Below are 17,820 nucleotides of genomic sequence, written 5' to 3' on the forward strand. Positions count from 1 at the left end.
CCCTAAAAATAGCTGGGTGTTATGGTGGGCACCTGTAGTCCCAGCTCCTTGGGAGGCTGAGGCCAGGGGAATGCTTAAACCCAAGGGTTTGAGGTTGCTGTGAGCTGTGATGCCACAGTACTCTACCGAGGATGACAAAGTGAAACTCTGTCTCAAAACAAAAACAAAAACAAAACAAAACAAAACAAAACCCCATCACACTTTGTGAGTGGGAAGCAACTCAGGAGACACAGCTTCAGGACAGCACCAGAGATAATTGTCTTTAAATATGGAAGTTTTAATAGGGTAGCCTGCAGCTACTTTTGTTGGCTTACACTATTTAAAAGATTTCTGAATCAAATTCTAAAGTTTTTCAAAAATCAAAGTTGAAAAAAAAAAAAGCTTTAAATTGGAAGATTTCACCAATCACCTCCCCCTACCCGCCCCAGGTTTCTGGCTTCCCTGGAAAAACTGGGTGTCATCACCCAGTTGATGAAAGGCAGCAATGGTACAGATGTGAAGATGGAGCCTCTCTGTGGGCATGTGGTTGGGGTGCCCTGGCCCCTCTACTACCCAACACCACCCTGACATTAACTCCCTAGATAGAGGGGTTTCTAGCAGCAGGATCTGTTCCAGGCTCATCCGCAGGTGTGTTGGGCTTTCAAGTTGAAGGGAGTGTCACCAATAATTCTGCTGGAACAACAGATCCAATGGGACAGTCCCAGATAAACCAGGACATGTAGCCATGTTGCCCTGGACAGGACTCCCAGACACTTTACACAGATTTGGTCAGAACAGGGCCTTTACTGCCCCCTCTGGAAAAACTGTCCCAATAAATACAGTTCATGATGGCGACCATGTGAATGGCTTCCCCTCGGGGTGGCATCCTGGCCTTGGCAGTCCTGTGCGCACAAGGAGAGAAAGTGGTCTGTGCCACGGCTCCACCTGTCACATGTGGGAAGTGAGGGTCCGACCCTGAGGTCTTAGGCCCTGAGTTGCTGCTCCTCTCATTTCTGTTCCCTGCTGGGGCTCGGGCATTTCACTTGGGTTTTCTCCTCCAGCTGCTGCAACCTGTAAACATGTCAACGGTGAGCACCATGACAGAATTCAAGCTGGTGGGGGCGTCCTGGCTGGCCTCTGCTGCACAGTGGCCAGCGAAGTCCAGAGCCTCGTGCAGTGCCTGGGGAGCCCCTTGCTGTCCAGGGGTGGGGGCCCTTCTCCCACCAGCCACCTTCTTGCTCTGGGATGCAGCTGCCGTGTGCAGAGAAAGCCCTTTGCGGCTGCGTTGAGAACCCGGGTCTCGTCTGATGGGTGGGCTTGGTGGCCTCTCGCTGTGCTTGAGCAAAGCAGGCACGGAGGTGAATCCAGCGAGTGCTCTGTTCCAGGGGGCTCCCCCCATGCTCGTGTGTCCGGACATCTAGGCCAGGGCCAGCGCACACCAGGCCTCCTGGCGCAGGGCTGCACCGAGGCTGGGCTGAGGGCCCAGGGCTGTGGAGGGAAATGCACAGTCCTCAGGCTTGAACTTGAACTCCAAGTGGCTGGGGGTGATCTGGTCATCCACCTGACTGGAGGTCTGCAGAGAGGACAGGAGACACATGAGAATGCAGGGCGACGTGCCCTAAGGGCTGTCAGTGCACTGGGTTGGGATAGGGAGCCCTTCTAAGGGTGGAGCTTGGTAAGGCACCCAGAGCTCTTGGCTGGCCCTGGCAGGAAGCCCATTCTTGGGGAAGGGTCACCACACTGATGGCCAAAGGCGGACTGTGTGCCTAGCTCACCTGCTAGGGAGGCCCTGAGGGCCCCGATGAGGGTCTGACTTGGCCAAGGAGTTGGGGATCCTCGGGTTTCCCTGAGGTGGTCTGTGGGACCCAGCTCTGGGCACCCACTCCACCCTGTCCCCCCTACCTGGGAGGCGATGCTGGGCCCAGGGCACATCGAGGATGCCAGGCTGGGCTCGGACTTCAAAGTGGCCACTGAGCTCTCAGCGCTGGTGGCCGTGGAGGGGGAGGCTGTGGTGTTCGCTGCAGACCCTGGGAAGGAATGTAGGGCATTTACAGAAGGTGCTGGATGTGGCCATGTGGCAAGTTCTCCTGTCCTGGCCCAGAGAGGTGGGGAGAGTTCAGGTGGTCACACAGTGAGTGTGTGTGGAGGGCTGGGTGTGGCTGCCTCATGAGCACTGATCTGCTGAGTACCAGTCACTGGGGCCCCGCTGCAACCAAATGCACCACAGGGCAGAGTGTGCTGGTCGGACAACGCTTGACTCAATGGTAGATAACTGAGGACACCATGGGAGGGCAGGGGCTGACTCTGTGGCCAGGGGAGCAGGGCCCCCTCCTGGCACCTGGAGGGTCCCGGCCCCGTGTACCTGTGGAACCCTTGGTCTTTGCAACATTCTTCGGCTTCCGTTTCCGAGTCTGGATACTTTCCTTCTTCATCGCCAGGGGCCGTGGCACCTGGCAGGGGTGGAAGGCAGGGGCTGGTCCCTGTCTCTGCTCATCCTGGGGCCTCTTGTCTAGCACATCCCTCAGTCACTCCAAGAGTTGACTGTGTCCCCACAGCCATGTTGGTCCCTGGTCAGCTGCCAGCCTGGGCTGGGTTCTTTCCTCCCAGGCTGGACTCCCATTTCAACCTCCCACAGAGCTGTTGGGGTCCAGAGGCACTGGGGGTGCACAGAGGGCAGGATGGCTGGTGGCTGTGGGTGAGTGGCAGCTACACTGTGGGCCTAACAGGAAGAGCACAGTGTGGTCGGGATGCCACAGTTGTTGGGGATGCGAGTGCCGTGCTGCCTGGCTCCACCCCTGCTCCCCGGGGCCGCACTCACCCCATGCAGCTTCATGTATAGGCCACAGGCATTGCACACGGGCTCCCCCTCCGAGTTCCGCCGCCAGAGTGTGGTGTTGGTCGTGTGGCAGTTGGTACAGCAGAGGCCGGCGCGGCGGGTGGAGGACTGTGTGTGTGGGGGGGATTGCTGTGAGCCAGATCTGCCTTCCCAGCAGTGAATGCCCACTGGAGCAGGAGGGATGGAAGCTAGACTCAGGATAGCCTGGAGGCCAGGTCAGGGGCCAAGTGAGGCTGGGTGAGAAGTGTTTGGGGCCACAAAAGCCATGAGCTTGCCCTGGACCAGCCTGGCCCAACACAAAGCCCTTGGTTCCCTGGAGCTTGAGCCCTGGGAAATGTTACTTCACCTTTTTGGGCCTCAGTTTCTCCATCAGTAAAATGGGGGTGATAATAGAACTAGTTATGGGCTAAGAGTCAGAGAGGAGCCAGGCCCAGAGACAGCTGTCATCTCCTGCTGCCTGTCTGTAAGCACCGACTGTGGGCCTTCACTCCATTTCTGTAGTGGAGTGGCACCGCCCCCAGACCAAGGGCCCCCAAGTCTGAGGACTCAGCTTGCCATGGCTCCCTAGTGCTTGCTGGGTGGCAGCTGATGGCACCAGGCCCCACTAGCCATGTTTCATTGCTCTGAACTGTACCTGGTGTTGGAGCAAGACTAGACCCACTTGGAACCTTCCAGAAGCCCCGATATTGCCTATTTTCCCATGGCTCCTGGTGGAGACTGGCCCTCAATCTTGCAGGTCCTCCCCCCGCGCCACCTACCCATAGACCCCCCAGAGTGTGCCAGTTTGCCTCCACGCCCAGCCCCTACACTTGGTAGCCCCGTCCCTACCCAGTCCCTATTCTTAGGTTGCACAGCCTCATCTGGACCAGGTCCCCAACCCCTCTGGCCAGGACCACAGTTTCACAGTTATGACCTGTAGCAGCTGCAGCAGCTAGTGGTGCCTTGAGGCATAGGGAAGAAGCCCAGAGGACGAGGACCTCATACTCACCTCATACTCAAAGACCTCATACTCAAAGTCATGTCCCAAACCCCATTCTCTAGGCCAGGACAGGGACAGAGGGCAATCAGAAGTGAGGGGCCAAGCCAGGGGGCAAAAAGGATCTGCCTGGACCATGGTGAATAGATCTGGCCAGCCTTAGTTTTCCCATCTATTAGGAACACTTTCTGCATGCCATCTCCTGCCTGTTTCCTGCATACCCCTCTGCCAGGCTGTGGTCAAGGGCACAGCCCTGCCCCAGAGGGAGAGTGAAGCTTCCCTGTAGCCCCCAGCCCCAGCTATGCCCACAAGCCCAAGGTCTCCTTCGCCGCCTGAGTCCCGTGTGGCAGAGGCTCCGGGAATTCCATCCATTTCATCGGGGCCAGACCTCCTGTCTCTAGGCAGGACTCTGCTCTGCCTCCGTGACAAAGGGGCAGGAGGAAAAGAAAAGGCCAGAGTGGGGAGGCTTAAGAGGGGGGCCTTGGGGCCACAGCTCCTGGCCTCACTGGGGAGACCCCAGAGGACAGTGTCCCTATCCTTGGACCGATGGCCCCCATGCCATAGCTCATGTCTCTCCTGGGGAGGTCCAGGACTGCAGATAGGTCTAGAAAGGAAGGATTTGTGTCTGGCCCAGGCCCCCACCCTCCCACTGCGTTCTCCCTCTGGGAAGGAGCTAAGGATACTCCCTCTGCCCCCCAAGCCAATATGGGGCAGTGGCTCCTCCAGCCCTGCTCCCCAAAGGAAACCGCATTGAGCAAGAATTTCTGAGAAGCAACAAATACTGGGTAAAAGCATGTCCCACGTGCTATTTGGGACATATATACTAAATTGTTATCTGTGTTTGCCTAGAATCCACACTTAACTGGGCATCCTGCATTTTATTTGGTGACCACCCTCCTGTGGTCCCTGCAGACCAAGAGGGAGCTGTGGCCCAAGGCCGGTTTCCTTCCCCAGCTGGTGAGCCCCCTCAGGCACTGGGACCCACTACCACCCTGGAACCCATACGTGTATCCTCCACAGTGCCCCCCACCCCCCAGCTGCCTGGACACTGGTGGGAGAGGCAGAGCTACACACTCAGTGACCTGGAGCCCAGGGTTGTGGAGAGAAAGAGAAAGAAAAGTAAGAATACGCGTGGAGCCTGCCTCCCGGAAAACAGCCTGGACGCACCGTGCCCAGCGCCCTGGACCTGGGAGCGCCAGAGATGTGTCTGAAGTCACGTTTAACTCTTTCTATAGCAAGCATGTTTTACCTCTATAAAATTAGGAAAATGGAACAAAAGAAATGACCTCAAAAACATTTTCAAAGCAGTTCCTCCATCTTTCCTACACCTTCGCTGCATGGGAAACTGAGGCTCAGGGTGCTGAGGGATCAGAGGAACATGGGGACTCGGGTGGGCAAACTCACCACCCCAGCACCCTAGCCCTGCGTTGGTAGCCCAATGTCACCACAGGCTGGTGTGTTTCCAGATCAAGTGCTGTCCTCCCTCACTGGAGAAGTAGCCAGGCCTCGCCACTCTCAGGCCCCAACCTCCAAATCTCTCTCGGCCAGATTTTTTCTTTCTTTTTTTTATTTTATTTTTTGCCTGTTCTTTTAAAAAGAAGTTAAACTTCAAAGCCTGGTGGGCAGCAGAACCGCTGTGAATATTAGGCCTTGCCCCCATCTGAGATGCCCAAATAAGTTAGGCTGGCAGATTCAGTAGAGCCTGGGCCCGCACAGAGCCTTGTCCCTCTGTGGATTCGGGGAGCTTGGGACAAGAACAGGTCCAAGCCTGGCTTGGAGGGGAGAGGTGGCACTGCCAGGGGACAAGTGAGAAGTGAAAGCAGCAGGTGACAAGTGGCCCGTGCTGTGGAGTGGTCTCCTCTGGCCTGATGCCCATTATACGAGATTGGTGGATGACACGCAGAGGCCAAGGTGCCTGAGGACTCTGAGCCTGGGGCAGCAAGTGGCCAGAGTGTCTCCAATTCTCACCGGTTCCCTCTCAGAAGGGGATGCAGCACACACAACTTGAAGTATCCCTGTCCCTTGTCAAGTGAAGGCAAAATGGCTTGGGGACCTGAGCCTGAGCAGTGCTAAGCAGGAAGGAAAGCTTGGGATCAAATGGTATCAGGAGCCTCAAGCCGGGCAAGAGCCAGGTTTGCTCAGCGGCAAATGACACTGGGCCCCTCACAACACCGGCTGCCTCCCAGAGCTGGCGCCAGAGCCGGCCTTGGGCCAGGGCCTGCTGTGTGTACTGACCTTGGCTGCCAGGCTGCAGGCTCAGCCTGGGCTCCAGTGTTCGAGGGGTGTGGGCTGCTCGGGTCTCAAACAGGCCTGCCCACGTCTACACACATGGATGCATGGGGAGGGAGTTGGGGGGTGAGGAGGCAGTGGGGTGGGGACTGGCAGCTTTCCTCCTTGTTGTCCCCTGGCCAGACTTCCAGGTCACACAGGAGCCTATAGCAGAGGCCAGAGCTACAGGGCTTCTGATAGGAGGACACAGGGTGGTCACCTTTCTGTTACTTTCCTGTGTGTCCAGGCCATCTCCACCCTCCAGAGCCTGTGGCTATAGGGAAATGTGTAGGTAAGGCTTGGCACCTGTAGCTCAGTGGTTATGGCACTGGCCATATACACTGAGGTTGGCACATTTGAACCCAGTCTTGGCCTGCTAAACAACAATGACAATGGCCACAAAAAATAGCTGGGCATTGTGGCGGGTGCCTGTAGTCCCAGCTACTTGGGAGGCTGAGGCAAGAGAACCGCTTAAGCTCATGAGTTTGAGGTTGCTGTGAGCTGTGACGCTACAGCACTCTACTGAGGGCGACATAGTCAGACTCAGTCTCCAAAAAAATAAAATAAAATAAAAATTAAAAAAAAAAAAAAGAAAGAAATGGGTAAGTAAATAGGGATCCCTCCCCAGGAAGCATCCCCAAAGCTGAGTCTGTGTCCCCAAGGCCAGGAAATGGAGGGGTCCTAAGGAGACCAAGTGCTCCTGCCTCAGCTGTCCTCAGAGCCAAGGCCTGCCCACACACTTGGTTCCGGCTATCTAATTTAACTTCTGAATACGGCGGGATGGTTCTGAATTCATTCCCCACCTCTCAGGTGAGACCAAGGCTCAAGAAGCTGGGGACTCTCCATGAGATGCTGTAGCCCAGGGCCTGGGGGCCAGTTGGACACAGCGGCACCTGGGCTACAAGACCCAGGGGAGGGCAGAGGCTGTAGGGAGGGGAGTACATGGTGCCTTGAGGGGATGGTTCTGCTGCCCTCAGTGCTTAGCTAGGGCCCCAGTTGGGATCTTCTGCTGAGTTAGACCCTGCTGGTGGGAGGAAGCAGGGAGGATGGGCTAGCTAGGGCCTGGGACAGGTTGCAGACTGTGGTGGGAAGACCTGGAGGACCTGGGACAGTTCTCTGCCCCCTTGTGACCTTGTTTCCCCCCTCAGTGAGGGACCCTTGCATACCAGCTGGGCGCACATACCAGCTGGGGTGCATAACTGGGCTCCAGGCACAACTGCAGGACAGATGGTGGAAACTGTGCTGAGGGGTTATGGCCCTGGGGCACCTCTCCCTCGGAGAGGCACAGAGTGGCTCCATGGAGGTTGGGACCCTAGTCCAGCTTCAAAAAGAGGAATAGCACTGCCCTTCAACTGCCAAGCCTGCCTCCCCTAGCCCTGTCAAGGACCTCAAATCACGGGGCTGGGTCTCCCAGCCACCTGGGACCACTGATTCCCAGCAGAGTCTGCAGACAATGTCCTGTAGCCACCAGTTAGCACAGCCCAGAATGGCAACTGCAGGACAGCAGGAGGAGCAGCCCTCCCCCTGGCCAGCACATGTCCCTCTAAAGGAGGGCTGGCTGCAACCAGGAACATATCCCAGCTCGGACCTTGGGGGGTGGGGGGCACTGTGGCCTCCTTAACTTTAGAAAACTTGCAGACACATCAACATTGCACTCTTGTTTGTAAAATCACTTCAATGTAAGGTTTGCCTGGGAAATGGCACAGAACAAAGTAATTCTAAACAACCTCTGGGCAGGTTCTGGGGACTGTGCCCTGCCCAGGGCAGAAGTCTGGGTTCCCGAGTCTCTCACCCCTACTCAGCCACAAACGAGGAGGAGCCAAAAGTGAAAACGAGTTCTGCCCAATGAGGCAGGGAACAAGCCCATATGTCTCCCTCCTGGTGTCCGAAGCCGGGTAGAAAGCGGCCCCCCAACAAAGTATCTACCTAAAGCCGCCTTCTCCTCAAGCCCCATCATTGGACAGGGTCCCCCTGAGGCCTCTGACAGCAGGAGACCCTGGGGTAGAGACCCCCAGGTCCCACAAGGCTACACCCCACTGAGCACAAAGCAGCAGCTCTGTTGGCTCCAAATCTGAGTGGGTGGCCCCACAGCGTCTTCACCGACAGCCCTCAGCCCCTGCTCTCGCCCCTGTGTGGCTGCAGTGTGTCCCTGAGGAACTGTGTCTTTCCCAACCCTGCCCTGGCTGTGGCTCCTGGGGCTGCACTCACCAGGCGTTTCTGGGGCCGCACGAGTGGCCGGTTGACGCCGTTCATCTTGTGGTAGAGGCCGCAGGCATTGCACAGGTAGTGGCCAGTGCCGTCACGGCGCCACAGTGGTGTGGACAGGGCCCCGCAGTTGACGCACTCTCGACCCTCGCCAGGGAATTCCTCTAAGAAGTCGGACACTGAAGGGACAGGCAGCCTGTGGGTCTCTTGGCCACTCTCTGCTTTTGCGTATTATACTTGTTTTATTTAAAAACTTATTTACTCATGCCTGTAATTCTAGCACTTTGGGATACTGAGGTGGGTGGCTTGCTTGAGCTTAGGAGTTGGAGACCAGCCTGAACAAGAATGAGACCCTGTCTTTAAAAAAATAGCCAGGGGTGGCGCCTGTGGCTCAAGGAGTAGGGCGCCAGTGGCTCAAGGTGTAGGGCGCCAGTCCTGTATGCTGGAGGTGGTGAGTTCAAACCCAGCCCTGGCCAAAAAACACACACACACACACACACAAAAAAAAAACTGGGCAAGAGACATGAACAGGAACTTTTCTCATGAGGACAGAAGAAGGGCGAATAAACACATTTTTTAAAATGCTCATCATAATGCCTAATTATCAGAGAAATGCAAATCAAAAAAAAAATAAATAAATAAAAAAATAGCCAGGTGTTGGCTGGGCGAGGTAGCTCACGTCCATTAACCTAGCACTCTGGGTGGCTGAATTGCCTGAGCTCATGATGGGTTCCAGACCAGCCTGAGCCAGAATGAGACCCTGTCTCTAAAAATAGCTTGGTGTTATGGCAGGTGCCTGTAGTCCCAGCTACTCCAGAGGCTGAGGCAAGAGAATCGTTTAAGCCCAAGAGTTTGAGATTGCTGTGATGCCAGGATACTGTACTGAGGGTGACAAAGTAACACTATCTCAAAAAAAAAAAGCCAGGTGTTGTGATGGGCACCTGTAGTCCTAGCTACTTGGGAGGCTGAGGCATGAGGATTGTATGAGCCCAAGAGTTTGAGGTTCCTGTGAGCCATGATGACACCAGGGCACTCTACCCAGAGTGACAGAGTGTCTCCAAAAACAAAATAATTGTGAAATATTAAAATAAAATAAATTAAAAAAAACCGTAATTAGTTGGTCTTTTTAAAACTTACATATTGGAAACTTCATTTGGGTTGCTTTTGTAAGGGGGGAGCTAAAACAGAGACAGTGGATGCTCTGAGCTGGTCCTCTCTGACCAGGGTCCAGTACCAGCCTCCACATTTCCGCTCTGCTGGACCAGCAGCAGAATCCACGGGAGCGTAGAGAGGCGGCGGAAGGGGTCTTATCCAGGAGGGGACCTGGGCTAACCCCATTGGCTGGAGTGGTGGGTTGTGAGTTTGAGCCAGATCTCGAGATACCCTACAAGGACAGGAGGGCCTGACACGTCTGCTGGGTTCCCAGCCACTTCCCTTCCTCTGAAGGCAGGATGGCTCAGCGATGCACACGGAAGCAGGGCCGGAGGTCTCCCTGGTCCCCTCCAGGCTAAGCCAGGCGCCAGCGTCTCGCGGGAGACCGGGGCGCCGGGTGGGGGCGGGGTGGGCGCCATGCAGGGGACAGGGGACCTCGCTGCAGTGGCTGGGTCCGCTTCCTGCGCGCCACCGAGGGGCCGGCGGGGGTCCAAAAGGCGGCTCCGGAGCCGGTGCCAAGCCTGGAGGGCCCGAGGGGTGGCCCAGAGGGGCCCTGCGGGCCGCAAACTCAGAGGAGTGACCTTGGGCAGACTGCTCAGAAACCGGGTGGAGCAATACCTCCGCTTTACAGGCCTGGAATCGGATTATCCACATTTATACTCCAGGAGCGATTGAAACCAGGTACTTAACTGGCATTTTCAACTTTACAAAAATCATTTCCAAAACTTGAAATGAAAAACATTTAAGACCTAGATTCCAAATTGGCACAATCCAGAATGCTTTTTTGGGTTCGGATGAATGGAAGGCAGAAATAGGTGCATTTTCCTTACTAACACGTTCATAAAGAATTATGAACACATGCTTCTCGTCGTGGTGAGGGGCGAGGTCGTGCAGAAGCTGTCACCCCGAGGTTTACACTTCCCTGGAGTTCTGAGTCAGAGCTGCTGCAGTCCAGCCTGGCCTGGAAGCTCCGACGCGGAAGCGTTTCGCAGGGTGCGGGTTTGCTCCCTGGACTCAGCGAGCGCTCGGGACCCAGTCAGCGCAGCTGCCCCCCAACCCCCGTACTCACCGAAAGCGGCTCTGCGGCCCGGGAGGCCGGCCGAGCGGCCCTGGAGGCCGTGCAGGACGCTGCTTTCGAAGGATCCGGCAGTCCAGGACGGGGCCACGTCTGGACTCACGTAGGCTGGGTAGGCGGTGGGGTACGAGGCGCCCACGGGCCGCCCAAGCGGGACCGGGTACTGTTCTCGCGCCAGCAGCGCGCCCTGGTAGGTGCTGCCGTCCCGGCTCCCCGAGCTGCAGCCGCTGCCGGGCCCCGGGGAACTGTGAGAAAAGAAGGCGGTGTTTCCGGGCGGCTGCGGGCTGCCGGAGCCGAAGGCCGAAGAGTCCGCCACGGCTGCCTGCGCCCAGCCGGGATGTGCAGCGAGCGCAGGAGGCTGCGGGGCCGGCTCACACGCCGGCAGATAGGGCAGCATCGAAGGGTCGCGCGCCGGCGGCACGAACATCGGGGAGCTGGAGCCCGGGGCGTGCAGAAAGGCGCTCGAGTCGGCGTAAGAGGTCTGGCTAGGGCTTGCGGCGAGCACCAAGCTCTGGTACATCGTCCTGCGCGCAGTCTTAACCTGCAGGGAAAAGGGACCGACGTCAGCGTCACCGCCGCTGTGTGCGCCCCGCCAGCTCCAGAGCTTATGCTGGGCAGGTGCCGTCGCTTCGGCCGCGCTTCCCACTCCCCATCTGGGGCGTTCTCAAGCCAGGTCCCAGAACCGTCGGGGTAGGGACGATTCTGAGCGACCAGTGCAGCATTCCCCGTGTAGCCTCCACGCCAAGCCCACCTCCTCCACTGCCCGGGCTTCGCGGGTCGCCGGGGTGGGCTCGGTGGGAGCCGGGAAGGACTGGGCTTGGGACATCGCGGGGGCCAGGGCTTCGCCACGCTGGTGAGGGACCGAGGGGAGCGAGGCTGTGGCCTCGGCTCAAGCACTCACCGGCGGGTGCAGTGGGTCAGCGACCGCCGGCTGGAGACTAGAAGCCGGGGGCGAAGACAGTTCTGCAGGGAATCCCGGGCGATCCAGCCTCCCCTCGGCGTCGCCCCGCCCCGGCCTGTACTGCCGCGCGCCGCCCCTTCCCTCCCCGCCCGCCCTCCATCCCCACGGGGTCAGCTCCGGGGCTCCGGCCCGGGAGCCACGTGACCCCAGCAGGCCCAGCTCTCGGGACTCTCGATCTGGGCATACCGCAAGGGGCACCCAGCGCTGAGACACGACCAACGTAGGCGCACAGAGGGCCGAGGTCTCCGGGGGCCCCAGGGCAGTCGGGACTCGGAGACTTCCATAATTTTGTTCCTGATTTCGGCTGTCTCCTCCCTCCTCGTCTCCCTCCTCGTCTGCTGGGGACTCCCACCCTAGGATGGCCTAGTGGCTGGTTCCCCGTTTTATGGTTGAATCCATGACCCTGGCCTGGCCTCACCTACGGACACGGAGGTGGAACCCTGTGGGCCCCCTGGTTGTGCGCTTGAACTTGGGGCCCAGCGCAGTGATCTAACTTCCCTTGAGAACGCCTGGCCGAGTCCCTGGGCTCAGACTGGGTGTACTACCGGTCACCTCCCGCTGAAGTCCAGCGGAGCCCGGCGATCTGGTAAATTCTGAGCAAGCGGGGCCGCTGTAGCAGGGTTCCCGGCAGAGGCGCCCGCAAGGCTCACAGGTGCCCTCCGGCTGTGCTTCAGCTCCCAAGGCCCCAGCCCTTGGCGAGAGTTTCACGCTGCTCCTGGGGGAATCTGGAAGAGTCTCCTCCACGGCGTAGGAACCGTGACTTCCTTGCACTCCCCGGCGGCCCGATGGTCGTAGCCCTGGGGCGGAAGGGGCTTCCGGGTGACCAACCGCCGCCCACCCCGCACACAAAGGGACACAGCATTCCCCGGCAACGCTGAATCGGGCAGAGCGTGGTAGCAGGGCTTGGGGCCATGTGCGTTTTTTCGTTTGCAGAAACAGGCCCTCAGCTGACATCGGCCCAGGGTGCAGAGCTGAGGAGCTGAGTGTTTTCCCTGGTGAATGGCAGAGGCCTGGGGAAGTGGGCAGCTGTGGGGGCAGTGAGGGGTCGGAGCTGAAAGGCCTCGGTGGTAGGAGTCTCCAGGACACTGCGGCGTGGGGCTCTAGGCGACCCGCGAGCCTGCGGTTCTCTGGCGCGGGCGCGGGGGCTCCTCACCTGCCTCCCCTTGCCCGCAGCAGGCGGGGATTCAGCCCGGGCGAGGCGACGCTCCCGGAGTGGGTGGAGGCGCCGAGGGTCGGGGCAGGCGCAGGCCTCCCCGGTTCCAGGGTGGGCTCCGGACCCTGCGCAGAGCAGAGCAGAAGGTTGGGAAGGGGGCAGCGTGCCCCACTGGGACAGGGAACTATGTGACCTTGGGTTACCCCCTTTCCCGGGTCCCAGGCCCTCCCTCCACACCCGCCTGCTGTCCCTCCGTCCTCTCCCGATCCCAGCAGGGCTCCCGTGGTTTCTGCTCTCCCTGAAATTAGGGAGGCCCCCACCAGGGTCCCCCCTCGCCCCACCCTTCAGACTTCGTTTGTGGTTCATTCTTTCGCAGAGGGCTCCAGGAGGGCAGGGAGGAGTGTCCGCGCCGCGAGGAAGGCCAAGGTCAGCGGCAGAGGCAGCTCTGCCTGCGCAGCGGAGCAGCAAAGCCGGCTGAACCAGGGGCTGAGAAAGCCTCACTGAAGTGGGACGAGGACTGAGTGGCACTGGGAATGGAAAGTGAAATGGGGGACACTCATGACTTGCTAGGGGCTGAGACATCTCCCTTAAAAAAGTCTAGGGAGGGCGGCGCCTGTGGCTCAAAGGGGTAGGGCGCTGGCCCCATGTGCCGGAGTTGGCGGGCCCTGGCCAAAACTGCAAACACAGCCCTGGCCAAAAACTGCAAACAAACAAACAAACGAACAAAACGCCTAGAGGAAAGGCTGGTCACTGTGGCTCTCACCTGTAATCCAGCACCCTGGGAGGCCAAGGGGGGTGAATTGCCTGAGCTCACAGGTTTGAAACCAACCTGAGCCAGAGCGGGACCTCATCTCTAAAAACACGGGGCGTTGTGGCGGCGCCTGTAGTCCCAGCTACTCCGGAGGCTGACCAAGAGTTTGAGGTTGCTGTGAGCTGTGATAATACAGCACTCTTAGTGTGACAAAGTGAAACTGTATCTCAAAAAAAAAAAAAAAAAGTCTAGAGAACGAAGACCCACAGCAGAGGTGGGATCCTGCCACGGCTGAAGGGGGAGGGATTTGTACTTTTCACTTGCAATAAAATCTACATTCAGCTGGGCAGTGGCTCACACCTGTAATCCAAGGCCTCTGGGAGGAAGAGGAGGATGGATTCTGTGGTGGCAGGTGCCTGTAGTTCCAGCTACTCAGGAGGCTGAGGCAAGAGGATCCAATGAGTCCACGAGATTAAGGTTGCTATGAACTATGATGACAGAGCATTGAGACTCTCTCTCTCAAAACAAAAATTATTTTTTGTAAATCCTGGAATAGGAAACACCAACCTTGCCTGTCAGTCTTATGAATAGACGTTATTCCTATTTGCAAATGGAGAAACAAACAAAGCACAGAGAGGTTAGCTAGCCTGTCCAAGGCCACACAGCTAGCAATTAAATAAGGTAATTAAAAAAAACAAGAAATAGACATAAGGAGAGAATCTCTGGGTGATAGCAGTTGGTTGCATCTTCTGTATTAACAAATCTCTCAAATGGATGTGTATTATATTTATAATGAAAAGGCGGGGGATGTTTCCGGAGAATATGTTGGGTGGGGGGGGTGGCAGCGAGCAGAACCTTCAGATGCTTGGCTTCCCTGGAGGGCAGGTGATTTACCCTTCCAAGGTGGACAGGCACATGGCAGTCTGCTGGGTGTCTGGGGCTGCCTGGCACTAGATGCCATCTGAATGTGCAGTAGCCTCCCCCCCGGTGGGACATAAACCAGGTGGCCCTGGCACATTGACAGGGTGGGGTGGACACTGGTTTTCTGTGACAGAATCTGGCCCCTTCACAGGCTCATTCTCCTTGAGCCAAAAGGAAAAGCCTCAGCTCGAACCTCAAAGCCTAGGCCCCTCCCCTGCCTAGCCTGAGGACAGGGTGTCTCCCCAGGCTGGACATAGGTCCTTGTCCCCAGAGTCACCTCTGTTTCCTTGTCACCCTTCTCTCCACTCTCCACTCCAGGTTCACTGGGCCCAAGGGAGGGAGCTGGCTCCTGAGGCAGATGTCCCCAACCCCTGCTGCCCCAACCAGCAGCAAGGCTTCCTTTCCCCTCTTCACATGCTGCATCTCAACTGGAGGGCCCTTCCTTTGCCCTCTTCTCTACTTGCCAAACTCCTACACATCCCTCAAGGCCCATCTTGCATGTCCCTTGTGCTTCATCATGTTGTGTGGACAGACTGTGTGTTCCTGTCCTGTGCTCTGTGCAGAAGCCCAGCCCCATGCCCCACCCCCCAGCTTCAGGAGCCACAGAGCGTTAGCTGGACACAGTCAGACCTTTTCTTGGCTCAGTTTTCCATCTCAAGGCTGTGTGACCTTGGGCGAGTTACTTTCCTCTCTGTGCCCCTGTTCATCTGTAAAGTAGGATAGAGTGTTACAGTAGTACCTGCTCCTCACAGTGACTTTTGGGAGGAACTTGTGGGACTAAGTACACAATGGGATGTGGATGGAGCAAATGATTGCTGAGAGGAACACTGGGACCCTGGGAGCTCAGCTGCAGCCAGGTGGGGGGCACTGAGCTGTGTGCCCAGGAGCCGCACAGGCAGGGCATTTAGGTGGCCAGGGACATGCAGGAGGGGATGTCTACCTGGCCTAGCCACCTCAAGGTGGGGACCCCCTTGCACCCCATGAGAGGGCTGGTGCAGGGTCAAGTTCCCTGATTCCTGGGCTACATGGGGGTGGGGGTGCTGAGCAGCCTGGCAGAGAAGTAAGGCCACTTGACCAAAGCCTTCCCCTCTCATTCTGCAGCTAGCTAATACTTGACTCAGACACCTGCAGATAGGAAGGAAAACAGTACCATTGTTTAGGGGACAGGGTGTCAGAGCCCTGGACCAGCTCTCAGATGGACCTGGTATCTCCTTGGGTGCCTTGGCCACAATCCCTCCTGGTTGCTGGGACCAGTTCCTGTAGCCCATACTCCTTGCTTGCTGGTCTCTGAGGACACTGATTATGGCCCCCTTGGGGCTTTAAGCTCAGGCCTCTGTCCAGCCTGGGGAGACACCCTGTCTAAGAAGTGGCCTCTGAGCACAGGGCTGTAGGCCTGGGGCTGGGCCCACTCTCCCCCAGCCCAATCCCTGTCCTTGTCCCTCCCTGAAAGTGGGAGGGGCCCCAGAACAGGGAAGGAGGTGGGGAGGCTGTGTCAGAGCCTGGGTGGGCCTCACTCTGCTGCCCACGGGCTGGGCTGGGCTGGGAGGTCAGAAGGAGGGAGGATCCGTACCCAGGGCATAGTCAGCAGGGTGGAGGTCTGTGTCCTCAGCAGTTGTTTCAGGGAGTGCCCATGCCCTCAGCCCCCAGGGCAGGGAAAAGCCAATAGTAGCCCCTCCCTGCCTACTGTCCAGGGCTGCTCTCCCCCCTTCCCCCTGCAGGAGGGTGTCCTCAGGGGCTTGCTGCCCCTTGAGGTCCAAAAGCAGGACTCCAGCACCTCCCTGACAGGTGTGACTCCACTGCAGAACTCCTTAGTGCCGAGGGAGGTCAGGGAGGGGCACCCCGGGGGCCCTGGGAAGGGCTGGGGAACCTGGGGGCGCTGGATTTGGAGTGCCGCAGGGCTGCCAGGATTCATTCTGAGTCCAGAGCGTGCCCTTCTACAGGACCATGGCCAGGCTCAGGTTTACTGCCCTCTGATTGGTGCCGACTGAATGTGCCTGGATCAGGCTCCAAGGGTGGTGACTGTTTCCTAATGTCCCTTCTCTGCCTGTGGCAGCTCCAACAGGTGGTCCTTAGGATCCCACCTCTGCATTTTCTGAGTGTCCTCACGTGCCTGGCATAGCTCAGCAACTTGGCCTGTTTTAACTCCTTGAAAGCTCCTAGCTATCTCGTGGGGTGGGTGAATCTCACACTCACTTCATGGACAAGAAAACCAAGGCTAGGACAGAAGTGACTTGTGCAAGGGCCACGGCTGGGCAGAAGCTGAGATGGCTTTGACATTAGCTCCTGCAGCTCCTGGGCACTGCCCTGCTGGCTCTAACGCCTCTGTCAGCTCCCGCTGGCTGCCTGCTCCTTGTGCCCTGCCGAGGGCCCAAGGCTGGGCCCTTTACAGGGTCTGTGAGGTAGGTGGGAGCCCCAGCCCCTTCACAGACCCTGGCCAGGCTTCCCCTTAGAGGCGTCAGCAAGCTCCTGCAAACGGGAAGCGCCAGCCTTATAAACAGCCTGCACTGTGGGTGACCCAGCCGACTCGAGTCGGCTGCTGAGAAAAAGAGAGTGGGAGACATATCATGTGTGTAACTGAATCTGCTTTCAAAGGTCCCTGGTGACATTGCTCGGCATTCAACGTGGCAGGATACCGCCGGACAACTGGCTCAGAGAGGGGTCTTCTGGGCAGGAACTCAGAGTAAGTTTGTTTGTGGGAAGGATGTAATTGCGTTTGAGGTCCCCTAAAATGTGGCGCTAGCAAATGTCCTGTGCGTGCTGGGATAGCACTGGCCTCGCCAGGCACACCCTCCAGGGAGGGTGGGTGGGACCCACAGTTGATGGTGGGGAGCAAGGTGGGGGTGCATGGGGTTCTTGGGCACAGTGGAAGGACACCCAGGGCCTGCCCGCTCACTGGGGAGGAGAGATGAGCACAGGGCTACTTGGCTTTCTGAGCCCAGGGGAACACAGACAGATGGACAGACAAGACGGCTCCGCTCTGCTGGCTGAGTATTGTTTCACCCTAAGTGACTGCAGGCTTGAAGATGTGGGGTGACCAGGCTGGGGCAGGAGAATAGATGGGTCTCATTTGGACACTGATGTCGGTGATGGTGGGGTCAGATGAGTCCCCAGCCTGCCCTTGGATGATGCTAGGGGTTCCTGCTCCCTCATGGCTGGGGGTCCCTGACACTTGGCTGAATGTGGTGTCCCTGTTGATCCTCAGGCAGGGGGCCTCCCTGCAACAGGCAGAGCCCCAATTTGGCGGCCCTCGTGGGTCACGGCTTCATTCCCAAGTTGCCCAGGATTTGGACAGCTGTTCATTTTCTCTCTCATTTTTTTGCCAGAAAATGACTTGCATGAAGCCTCTGTCCCACGCTCCATCCACCCACCCAATGGCTGGCGTTAAGGCAAGGCTGGAGTGTGGGAGGCTTATAGCACGCAAAAACATACCTTTTATTAACAAAAGTAAAAAGCAACCAAGGTTGTTTGGGGCCGGGAATTCCATTTATATGAAAAGTAACCAGCAAGGCTATCTCACTGAGAGTGCAGTTACTAATTTAGTCC

The 17,820-nt window shown here is 57.7% G+C and overlaps 2 protein-coding genes across 6 annotated transcripts; both read right to left on the minus strand.

The window, feature by feature from the left end:
- Positions 1–269: 269 nt before the first annotated feature.
- GATA5 (GATA binding protein 5) lies at positions 270–11,491 on the minus strand. 4 transcript variants are annotated; one of them, XM_053573504.1, is made up of 7 exons: positions 11,393–11,491; positions 10,486–11,032; positions 8,268–8,443; positions 2,798–2,923; positions 2,342–2,429; positions 1,882–2,006; positions 270–1,467 (listed from the first exon to the last, which is right to left on the minus strand). In XM_053573504.1, the coding sequence occupies exons 2-7, from the start codon at positions 11,009–11,011 to the stop codon at positions 1,087–1,089; spliced, it is 1,422 nt and encodes a 473-aa protein (XP_053429479.1). In that variant the 5' UTR covers positions 11,012–11,032; positions 11,393–11,491; the 3' UTR covers positions 270–1,086. The 4 variants fall into 4 exon arrangements, with proteins under 4 accessions (XP_053429479.1, XP_053429480.1, XP_053429481.1 ...); XM_053573505.1 differs by having other exon boundaries at positions 270–1,050; positions 1,211–1,467; positions 10,486–11,490; XM_053573507.1 differs by having other exon boundaries at positions 1,247–1,552; positions 10,486–11,490.
- A 125-nt stretch (positions 11,492–11,616) lies between these two features.
- LOC128573357 (uncharacterized) lies at positions 11,617–13,524 on the minus strand. 2 transcript variants are annotated; one of them, XM_053573511.1, is made up of 4 exons: positions 13,435–13,524; positions 12,947–13,132; positions 12,606–12,730; positions 11,617–12,478 (listed from the first exon to the last, which is right to left on the minus strand). In XM_053573511.1, the coding sequence occupies exons 1-4, from the start codon at positions 13,454–13,456 to the stop codon at positions 11,942–11,944; spliced, it is 870 nt and encodes a 289-aa protein (XP_053429486.1). In that variant the 5' UTR covers positions 13,457–13,524; the 3' UTR covers positions 11,617–11,941. The 2 variants fall into 2 exon arrangements, with proteins under 2 accessions (XP_053429486.1, XP_053429484.1); XM_053573509.1 differs by having other exon boundaries at positions 13,369–13,478.
- Positions 13,525–17,820: the final 4,296 nt, after the last annotated feature.

Source organism: Nycticebus coucang, chromosome 21 (assembly GCF_027406575.1).
Source record: "Nycticebus coucang isolate mNycCou1 chromosome 21, mNycCou1.pri, whole genome shotgun sequence".
NCBI classification, from domain to species: domain Eukaryota; kingdom Metazoa; phylum Chordata; class Mammalia; order Primates; family Lorisidae; genus Nycticebus; species Nycticebus coucang.